Here is a 12,164-nt window from a genome sequence, read left to right as displayed (position 1 = left end):
TTAAGTCCTTCTATTAGTTTGCTGTTTCATAAGTTTAAACAAGTTTCTACAACCAGCTATAATAATATCATTTATACTTCAACTTTTTAAATCATTAAAATTGATTAAAAAATTCTTTAAAATTGATTTTTAAATGTTTGAAATTCATTACGAAAACTTATTATATTAGTTATTATTTTAAAATTTTTCCAACAACAGCTGAAAATGATTAAAAATAGGATTGTTCTTATTTTACAGAATTTCAGAATGACAGATTGTCTATATTCTTCAGATATTACGTGTGTATTATTTTTATTATTTTATCATCGCTCTATACCACGCTGATGCATAACCTGCATTTACGAATTCCTCATGATATATTAAGATGGATAAGTTCATTCATGAACAAGAGAGTATATAGTTATCTTTATGATCAGTAAGATAAAAAAAAAGTCTTAGAATATGGCTGCAATACCCAATATACATGCTGGTTTTAAATTCATAATACAAACGTGGAGAGGAGGTACAGAACAAAGATATAAATATAATTCACATAGGAATCCTAGGTCGCAATCCATTTACTTAGTCACATAGACATAAACATTGAAACAAGGTATTTATTTACAAAAACTGTTCAGATTTCCGTCCACCAACAGCACTGCATGATTGACAGCGTCGGTGGAGCGATTGGTGTACACTGGGAAAGATGGCAGGTAGTTCATTCACACATTCAGCAGCTACTGAAATTCGAGCAACGCGATTCTCAGCTGAACCAACGTCGTATAACGAAGAATATTCAGATGTCCCCAGAAAAAAATAATCGAGGCTCGATAAATTAGGAGATCGGGGTGGTCTAGGACTGGTCCACCACGGCCAATTCATCGCTCCCCAAAAGTGGCATTCAGGCAATTGCGAACATCAAAGCTAAAGTGGGTTGTCGCCCTACCATGCTGAAACCACATTCGGTTACAAATGAAGATCGGAACATCTTGCAGCAGTTCTGGTAACACCTGCTCCAAAATATAAGATAACGTTGGCTATTGAATCGGGGCGACAGTCGGTATGGACCAATTAAAAAGTCGTAAACGATAATTACCCACACATTCAACATTAATTCGTTGTTGAGACGCATGTAGTCGCGTTGCCTTTGGATTCTCAGTTGCCCATACATGAGAATTGTGCACATTAAATACACCCTTGCGTGTAAACGTTGCTTTATCAGTAAATAGCACATGAGCTGTGAAGTCCGGCTGCAATGCAGATTGCTAAAAAAGGCTACAGGCAGAAATTCAGTCACAGAGGATATTCTTGCGTATTTAGAGCTTGCATCTGTTGAAAATGGAATGCGTGTAAGCTATTTTTGTTTAGCACTCTCCAACTGGTATGTTGACTCACATCAACGTTTTGTGCAACAGCTCTTGTACTTGACTGGGGTCTATCAGCCGCATTGTTATAGATGCTTTCTTCAAATCTTGCATTGCACACAGTTTGTCGTCGACCAGAATCCTGTCTGATGACATGTAAAGAACCCTTTTCCCAAAGTTCAATATGTAACCACCAGAATTTTCTGTTATCCGCCATTCGTCTATCTGGAAACTGCGAGTGATACATTCGTATCGCAGCTCTGACAGTACCGTTTGCAAGGCCGTACATGTAATGCATGTATGCATTTTAGACGACAGTTTCCTCATTTTCGACGCCCTGCGCAGAGTTACCTCCTCATTTTCGACGCCCTGTCGAGGTAGCACCAGCAAAATGTATTTGCAGGTGTGAAAATATGTAGAAATCCGAATGAGCGATGTCGCGGCTATATAATGGGTGAAGCAAAAGATCTCATCCGAGTCCGTAGAGAGTCCAGTCGGTGAATGCGGATACATGTGATCTTGTACTATCTTAATAAAACATTACCTTTTTTCGACGGAGCTCAATTCGACGTTTTTCCTTGATAACAGCGGGCTAGCATCTCGTTGTACACCTTACTGTCGAGGGTTTTAGATTTTTCACCAACTTTTTGTCGATATTACCACGGCAATCCCACCAAATACAAAGAATGATCTTTATGTTAGTCAAACTGCGGTTTGCGAGGCTGTCGACAGGCTCACCGGGCTCAGACCAAATCCGTTTTCAACCTACGTTGTTGAAGTAAATAAACTTTTGATCACAAGTGACGATCCGTACACAATTTTGTCTTTGCGTTGATATTTGAGCAGATTAGTACAAGCCCGAACACATTTACCCTTACCTGCATGAGTCAGCTCATGCGGCAACCAGCGATTGAACTTCATGTGTTTGAGATGTATAGCGCAACTAATGAACATCATTCTTAGCAAGTTCTCCAGTGGCTGCATACTGATCTTCCACAAGTTCTCGCTGGTGGGCTTATCAACATCTCGCAGGCCGACCACAGCTCTCTAATTCTTGAATGTCATAGTCCTTTCTTTTGAACTTTCGGTACAAACCTTTACACTGTCATATGCTACAACATAAATACCTAAAGACGTACACATGATTTGGTGTCATTCTGTAGCTGACATTTTGCAACAGAACAGGAAATAAATTATAGTTCTAAACTAGTAGCATGATAGTTCCATTTCAGACACGTTGCACTTAATGCTAAGCATATTATTTTACAATTAGCACAACATAGTGTTCTAAAGCAAGTCTCTTTCTTTCAAATGCCAAAAATCGTTTTGCCAAAATATGATTTTTAACAATACGGCGATATTTGCGGTGGCAAAAATCTTTCTTTAAAACCCGACATATATATACATAAAGAAACTTAATAAGAGGAAAAAATTATAATTTTTTTTTTTTAAACTCGTCTTGCGCTATAGCTGCAGGATTGAAGTAAAATAAACTTACAGTATTTAAAGTTAAAAGTAATGAGTTCTGAATTGGAGTTTCAATAAAGGGAGATTAATTTTTATATTTTTATTATCTTGTATATATTTTCCTTTTTTGCATTTTTAGTTTTCGAGATTGTACTACTATGATCATTTTTATTTTGAATTGTTTAGATTTTGTTATTTACAAGGATGCAATTATTAATATTGTTGAGGAATCGCCGTGTTTTGATTCCAATTTTCTTTTAACTTTAGATGCTTTAAGTTCATATATAAGAAATATATATATAGTATATATATAACGTAAAATAAAATGAAATAAAAACTACATTTAATATTCATCCCATTATTAATATCAGTTCGGAAGAAACCACATGCAGAAGCACAGTGACAAACTTCAACAGACAGGGGCTGGGAAATATATGCTAAAACCAATCAAACTTACGAAATTTACGAGAAAGACTTATAGAGATGCTAACATTTAGGAAATTTACATCTTTCGCTGCATCATAATCAGGGGTTGGTGCGATGAAAGAAGTAAATAAGTTACAAAATCCTGTTTCTGAACTAACTAAGACACAAATTAAAGTTTAAAACTTAAAAATAATATAGAAAATAAATCAAAGAAATTAAAGTAATCTCTGTCTGTCTGTCTCTGTCAGTACTCTGTTTTTATGAACTCGATTTTATGTAAATATTTTGAAAAGAAAGACATTGGTTTGTATTTCGAAGTGTACACTTCACACCATATCTACGGAAATCCCTACCCTTCTTTTATTTTTGCAACTGTTAGTGTAGGGATATATTTCTAGTTACAAAAGTGTTTTAAATAAGTAAAGATTCACGGTTTAATATTATTCTTTTAAACATAATTTGATATAAAATATTAAAAACTTTTTACACATTCCTTTCGTTGTTATACCTATATTTAAGAAATTTTTGCACTCGTTATTAAAGATTGAATACAAAAAGTTAGAATGCCACACGACAAAAACTGTAGTAAAATGTATGATATTAAATTCTGGAATCATATTCAGTGGCAGAGGGAAATGTTTGAATTTATACGTTGTAGAGACATTAGGATATTTAGAAGCCGGAGAGATGAAAAATTAACAATCGCCTTCGCCGGGAATCGAACCACGGACCTCTGAAATGCCGACTCAGTGTGTTAACACGAAGGCACGCTAGGAAGACGGGAGAAATACCTTATATACTCCCACTTTTAAAGGCGACTGGAGTTTCTAGGGGACCCAATCGCAAAATCCTGGGTGCGAAGAGTCACCATCCAACACCCTTTTAGTTCGGGCGCCACTGTAGAGACATAAGGATTTTTTTGAAGGATGGAGAGACGAAAAGTTAGCAATCGCCTTCGCCGAGAATCGAACCACGGTCCTCTGAAATACCGGCTCAGTTTGCTGACCACTGCATCACGAAGGCACGCTAAGAAGCCGGGAGAAATGCCTTATAACGTAAGTAAAAAAATCTGATATGTACACCACATGACTTCCTTGTACAGAATATTAAATTATGCGCATTTTTTCTTTCATTTCATCTAAATTTATTAGATTTAATTAAATCTGCTTCACCGATACCACATAAACCACGATAGAATAAATGCACTCTTTAAAATTCACTATATTTGTTTACCATAGTGGCACTTTGGCCCTAGGTTCACTTAACAGCGTTACATTTCATTCTGAGTTATAAAATGAGATCAAGAGACTGTTTCCTAGGACTTGCCTTGCACGTCCTAGGACGTTGCCATATGATATGCCTGCTATAATTGCTTTCCCGACTCTAAAGATCTCAAAGATGTCATTTCGGACTTCTCTGGATTTTCACGATCCAATAGGATACAAGAATTATAGTAGTAAAGTGCCTCCCAGGTCGAAAACTACTTACATGATTAACTGATTCAATTCGATTCGTTATAAAATATATTAAATATAACGCTGTTAAGTGAACCTAGCGCCAGAATGTCGCTATGTTAAAAAAATATAGTGAATTTTAAAAAGTGGTGGTGACGAATTTCTGTCCAACACTTCTTAGTTCGGGCGACACTATACAGTCATTAGACTTTTTTGAAGCAGGAGATGTGAAATATATGCAATACCCTAGCTAGGATTCGAATCTGGACCTCTCGAGTGCACGCTGAGTGTGCTACCGTTTCACCACGAAGCATGCAGAAAGGAGAGAGAAAATACCTTATAAAGATGCCCTTACAGGGTAGGGGGAAGAAGAAAGCACAAAACATTAGATACCTTATTTTAGATAAAATTAATTTTCTTTAATTTAAAAATATAAAAACATGAATCTTTGAGTTATTGAAAGCATTATTGTAACTGGACGTGTAAATCAACGATGAACATCTGCGAAAATAAAGGCTGAGTAAGGGCGTTTGAAGACATGGTGCATATTTCGCATTTATCCTTCTAGGAACTCACAAGAGATTTCGATATAAATTGTCATTCGTTTCATATACTGTTGATCAAAAAATAAGCTGCTTAGTAAATTACTCAGCCTGAAAATTTATATCTAGTAATATCAACGCTGTAAGGTAACTTGAAGTGAAACTGAGTTTCAAAAGACTGTCTAATGTTTCTAGAATTCATAAGATTTTAGGCCGAAATGTCTATAAACTTCTGTTCCTAGAGGTGAAATTTAAAACTGTTAACAAAATATATTCGTGAAAAAGGGAGTTTTGTCCATTAGGAGAAATGAGTCTAACCAGTCTTCCTGCATTAAAAGATTACTTTCAGATCTTTTCGATGATGTCGAATCATTAGTTTAGCTTTTCCTACGTTCGCGGACAACTTTTATCTATCATTCGCTGTTTAGAAAGTAACGTAACTGTTTTACATAACTGTATATAATTACCTAAGTATTAAATTACTTCTGATTATAATCAATGAGATAAATATGATGGCAATACTATTTTATGCTGACTATGCTTTTAATTGAAGGAAATCATTGTGGAGTTGTTTCTTGTATAGGAAAAATCTAATTAATATCTGTAATTTATTTACTTGGGCATCCAGCACTATTGGGACCTTGAGCAGCAGTTTTACCATCCGGACAGCAACCATACATTGATTCAGAACACGTCTTGATTAATATTACTGTAAAAGAAAAAAGATCACAATGTATAAAAATAAAAACGAAAGAAACATTAATATTTTCTTACTCAAAAGTTTTAGTTCATGGAAAAGATGCATAAAATTGTCATATGACAGTATGAATATCATGTCTTTCCTGCTTTCCCAAGAAATAGTGCTTTAAAAGAATTTTGTGACTAACTACGATATATATTACGTCATTACCACAAGAGTTTTTTTCTAAACCATTAATTCAAAAATTACAATTATTAAAATTATATCATTTTCCTATTATCTGAATTCCAATATAACATTAATGTTCTAGAGCAGCGGTACTCAACCTTTTGACTAAAGGGAATCATCTAAACAACAATTTAAACGACCACTATATTTTACAATGATTATTTTTCAGTTTCTCAATAGAAATATCGAAATATATATATATATTTCGATATTTCTATTGAGAAATTGAAAGTCATTTCAAAGTATTTGCAGTCATTTGCACAACCCATTGGCTATTTGTATTAAATACACACACATAAAAAATATTAGATTGAAAATTTCGGGTTTTATCAAAATTTAAGTTATAATACTTTAATTCTAAAATTTAGTATGAAATGTGGGTCTGTTCAAGAGAGATCAATTTCATATGTCCGGTCTTATTTCACTTAACTCTAACCGTAAATTAGGATCCACCTTTAATTTTGTTCTGTATTTATTTTTTAAATAAAACGTGGAAGAAAATCCTTGTTCACACAAATATATTGTGCAAAAAGGCAATAAAAATTTAATAGCATCATTTGAAATGACTTTAACCCTCCGAGCGGCGCAGGATTTTAGATCCGTCATGAAGACCGGTATTTAAACAGCATTTATTAAATGAGTTTGTATAATTACTTATTTTAGTCTGTATTTTTATAAACTTACATTCATTAAGATGATATTTACATTATTAAAGAAAGTAAGAAAGCAAAATATCTTAAATTATAAGCTAATATATGACAAGTAGCCAAACTTCTGATGACCGGATAAAGCCGGTCATAACGCTCTAAATTCTCTTTTTCGGTTCAGCCAAAAGTTAACAAGTGTGTTATTTTTTAAATCTTCAGTTAGAGTTCGATCACAGGAAATTTCTATCAATTGTTTTCTTCACGAAGTTTTTTAATTTAATAGTTAAAATACTTTGTTTCTTTGAATACGACCTACTTTCTCTTGCGTACCACCAGTAGTACGCGTACTACGGGTTAAGAATCACTGTTCTAGAGAGTTTGACAAGAAAAATTAAGGAATATAACGTCAAATTTCTAATAACAGGATAGAATTCACACTAGTATTATAAAAATTCTTCTTCTATTAGAATAGAGTCATATATGAGAATACAATCTATACAATTATATTTTAATGCATAGTCTTATATAATACATGAAATCAGTCTGTGGCTTTTATGCAACAGAAAAAATAATACTGCAGAAGGTAATTTGTATATTTTTCATTTGCAATGCTTATTTTATTGTTATGTTTTACCTAAATAAATTTTATAAATAAAATGTGATATTCAGTTACTGGCTCTAGACTGATAGAGAAATAAATAAATGAGATTTAACATAACCATCCACTATACAGATCGCTTAAGTTACCAAGTTAAAGCAACTTAGTACGCGCGAAATGGTCACATTGAGAATGGTATGCACCATTTTAATCACTTAGTCAGCTAATGTCTACGACGTAATGGGATATTTTATCGTAGATGTTTATGAGCATCATTATGTTCAGCATCATCAATGTCATAAAGCTATTAAAACCATTAGATATCAAACACTAGACAAGTGGTATTGTATGATCGTAAGTGGAACTAATTGTCCATTGTTCTGTCTTATATTCTTCGATGCGCCCTTATCTGATTATTCAAGCCATGTTAAAATATTACACCAAATTTAATTACGCTTATCGAAAACAATATTTTTTTAACTTTTATTGTCTAATAAATTAATGTCTTTTATTGTCTAAGATACTTTGATCAGACAAGCTGCACATCTTGTGAACTTATAATGTATCCTATAATATAGACATCCAGTGGGATTATACAAGTAGTATGCACTACAATGCAGTTCAGTGACAGCGCTATAAATGCTCCTCTAAGACTTCGAATATTTTTAATGGTAATTTTATGATAATATTAGAATCATATCTGCCTTTTTAAGAAAATTCCTGATACAGTCTATGATATCATTCTTCTACTGGTCTTCGACTAAAGAGGTTTGTTCAATTATAGCAAACCCCACTAGGATATATATCACAATTATAGCAAACCCGACTAACAAGTTGACCAACCTTGAACTAAAGACCTACTTGATGAGGCTAATTTCCACATTCAAATAGAACAATACCACTTAAAATTGGCTTCTGAACACTTATATATAATCCAAGGAAATATATTAAATATGAATGTTCGAATTCCAAAGAAGAATATACTGGAAAAATTTGGAAACATTTTGAAATTTAGAAAGCTGATAATACTGCATAGCATTGTCAGATACAATTACTTATTCAAGATTTCAATTGGCAATTTATATCGATTTTTCAACCTCTTCAATACAAAATCATAAAAAATTAAAAAACATCTATAAAAGGATCAGTTGCTTTGTCTAACAAACAAAAAAATAATAAATATAGCAGGTTTGTAGTTCGAAACCATTTTATTACGTAGTCTAGTTGGATTCATATTAACTACGGAGAAATATGCATACTATTGCACCTTTTCTTTCGACGCCTGTCGAAAGTAGTATAAGAGGTGCTTCAGACTTTCATTTCGGGAACTGTAGGAGTAGCTGATTAAAATGTTTACAACATGGAATATAGAACATGTCTTTCTGAAAGACTTTCACCAATTGCGAGGAATGGTGTACAGTTTGGAGAACAGAAGCGGGATAGACACCGATGCAGGTCTTTCAGACCCTAAAAATATCCAAACGTTTCGCGTCAAGAATCTGAAAACAGTTTAAAGATAGTACTGATGTATGCAGACAATCCGGCCAAAATCTAAAACATGCTGCAACATACTTTAAATCCTTATCTCGCAACGAGCAAAAAATAAATGAATAATTTATGCAACCCAGACTGCAAAGGAGTGGCCTGTAGTTACAAAAATTCGACTTCCTAGATATACGACGAGTGACGGGCTTCATAAAAAACTATATGCTAGGAAATGCATGCTTTGTATTCCACTAATTCGGGTTGAGAGATGCAGCCGGTTGCAGTGGTGCAAAGATCATCATGAACACAACTAAGGACTAGAGTTGAATTCTCTCTACTGATGAGTCTAATTTTTGTTTGGAGAATGCTTCCAGACGCTCTTACTATCTGGTTCCAGCAAAGCACACACACTAAGCCTAAAAATATCTGTGAAACGAAATCAATAGAGAGGTGGTGGAATCGAGGGATGGATGGCCAACCTTTTTCAATGGTCACACTGAATTGTACTTTTCTACCAGTGCAACTCTTAATTCTGAAATGTACAGAAATGAGATTCTTGACCCTTGTGTTGCTTTGGAAGACGATGCCCGTTCCCATCGGCCTATACTACTGGCTGATTATCTCGAGAGTGAAGGAATTCCAAAGGATGAAATGGAGCACATATTCTACGGATTTTAAATCCAATACAATATGGATTGGGACAAAGCTAGAAAGCCTATTTACGTTATTACAGCGCCCACTTATATCTTTCCAAAAGATTCAAGGCTCTTTCCATCGTTTATACACATTTTTATAACAGAAATTCTTAGACAATTTAATCCATAGCATAAAAAGAATCTCTGTAAAACTTTTGCATCGGACATGTCAGGGGGGAATAATACACCATATTTATGTTTTTTATACATCTCGGAAAAATTTTAACACAAATTTTCCCCTGTCCGACTTTATACCCTATGTTCTATGTTCTTAAATGTTTTCCGTCAGAAGTAGGTACTTTGCATTTTGAATATATGTCAGACGTGAGAAAATAAAAATATTGTGCAAATTTCATATGCTTAGCTGCAAAATCTTACAAAGTACATGAGTTCTTACAGTTGACCATTCTCTCTAGTGTACCTGTATTTTGCAAGCTTAATTGAACGGAACTGTGTGCAAGTTTTGAATATTCCTTATCTATTAATTCAATTTATAATATTCTAACTAATTTCACTGCTTTTATAGAAAAAGCTTTCTCAATGTTTCACCAAATTTGCAATCTACACTTTAAAGTAAAATTATAAATTGTTTAAACAGCTTAGTGATTATGCTTATTATTACTGGCAAATAGCATAAAACGAAATTAATGCTGCAATCGATTTTTACCGCGCAGATTTCAGTTTCGTGAAATTCTCAGTCTGATACTTATATTCCATTCATATGTGTAATTACTGTAAACTGTGTCATTGTTATGAATATTTTTACTTCAGCTGATATGCATATTTGATCCATAATCAGAGAATTGATTTTCTCTAAAACGTATATCGTTTACACAGCGTGAACACGCAGTTGCAAACTATTTTCATATAAACGATAATTTCCTGAAAGTTGCCGAGTTCTGGCACATGTTTTAGAACTTGAATTTCTTTCTTCAACCTTACTCTCATTATCTGTTTACTTTAGCTGCAGCTAACAAACACTGACTAAAAATGTAGCCTACCATAACTAGTAATAAAAATTGTAAACGAATGGCATTTATACATGGGTAATAAATGCATACAAATTCAGTTTCTGCAGTTACTTTTAGTTAATTTCTTTGTTTTCATTCCAAGAATCGATCCATCAGCGAACTTAAAAGAAAACATTCTTTGAAATTCTGTACATTTTTATCTACAAGACAAGATGAAATTACTGAGATATTAAAATTTCATCATTAGTTGTCCACATATATTCCCACAATTTCATCAAAACTTTGATGAAGAACACCCTGGGGTATAGATCCGATAGCCTCCCTTCCCAGATCCCATTCCATCAAGCCGCTTGAGAGGAACTGACACTCGAGAGTATTTTAAGTGCTTTAATGCCGTACAGATGCTGTAAACATACAAATAATCATACCTCATCTATACGACAGCCAGGACTGCTAACCACTATACCATCAGGACAGCTTGCTAATCCACGGGATTAGACAGAAATAAGTATACATAACACACAAAATTTGCCATATAGTGATACAGATACTGTCCTGCGAACCTGCGGATCCAGAGAAGAATCCTGCAGGGGCTCCGTGCCATCTTTTTAAAGTATTTTTGCATAAATTTTATTTTCAACGGAATGTACACAAGTATTTGTTTCGTAGCCGTTATTGCTCACAGAAACTTTGGCCTTGTTCCGAAACGTAATTCATAACATTGCTAATCTTATGATTGACGTTTTGGAGTGCTTATAAACTCGGATTCGTTGGAAGGTGGTATAACAATCTGATGGAGGCTGTGCTAATGTGTGCCTCAACATCTGACTTAGAAACATAAACTTCTCTCGTAATAATAGGTGGCATTGGCAGTGTCCGGTTATGAATTGGTTTAAACCGGGATTAATGAGACAGCTTTTCTCGGTTATTACGTTACTTAATTGATGTGGTATTCTGCCTTCTGATGCGGAGTTACCTTGTTCTGCTAAATGTGTTTCGTGCTTGAGATGTTTCATTTATTTATTGGAATTTGGAATGGCCTTCGGCTGTTTTATGTTCATAACTTTGCAATCAGAATGAAGTATCTGGGTCTTTAGCAAGAGAGTAGGCGTCTTTGTTTCCCGTTATCTCTGCATGGGATTTCCCCTATACAAACGAAATTTTAATTTGGTTACATTTTTGGTAGAGATAAAAAATTTCTTGTGGTATTGGGAAAGATATTTGAAGTTCGTAGTGATGCGAAGCACGCAGCAAAAGGAGTGACTGTGTCTGAATGGATAGTGAACTGATTTCATTTATTTAATAACTGCAATTTCTCTTTAATTTATGATAACTCAAATTTACGCCTAAAAAACTATTTTCCAAGCTCAGCCGTCCTGACGCATTGACAAATCGGGTTTTAAAGAAAGTTTCTGCCACCGCAAATATCGTCTGAGCAAACAGTTCGCATTGGCGTGTTTAATCACATTTTATGAAAATATTTTTGTCATTTGAAAGAACGAAATCTGCTTTAGAATCTGCTTTAGAATTTTTGTATTCTAAATTTGTAAAAAATATATCGTTATCATTATGTGCAAGGTGTCTGAAATGGAACTATCACGTTACCAG

General features: G+C 34.1%; 1 protein-coding gene across 1 annotated transcript in view; it reads right to left on the bottom strand.

Moving 5' to 3' along the window:
- LOC118200141 (agrin-like) overlaps positions 1 to 12,164 on the bottom strand; it is a 565,036-nt gene that overhangs the window by 194,249 nt on the left and 358,623 nt on the right. The window contains exon 13 of the mRNA XM_085810645.1: positions 5,849 to 5,941. Coding sequence (XP_085666771.1) covers positions 5,849 to 5,941 — 93 coding nt within the window. The remainder of the gene's footprint in view (positions 1 to 5,848; positions 5,942 to 12,164) is intronic.

This window comes from Stegodyphus dumicola, chromosome 2, assembly GCF_044657685.1.
Source record: "Stegodyphus dumicola isolate Sdum_Otavi_A_Nest chromosome 2, ASM4465768v1".
Classification (NCBI taxonomy): Eukaryota; Metazoa; Arthropoda; class Arachnida; order Araneae; family Eresidae; genus Stegodyphus; species Stegodyphus dumicola.
The sequence above is the reverse complement of the archived record's forward strand: the minus strand, read 5'-3'. Positions and strand labels throughout refer to the sequence as shown.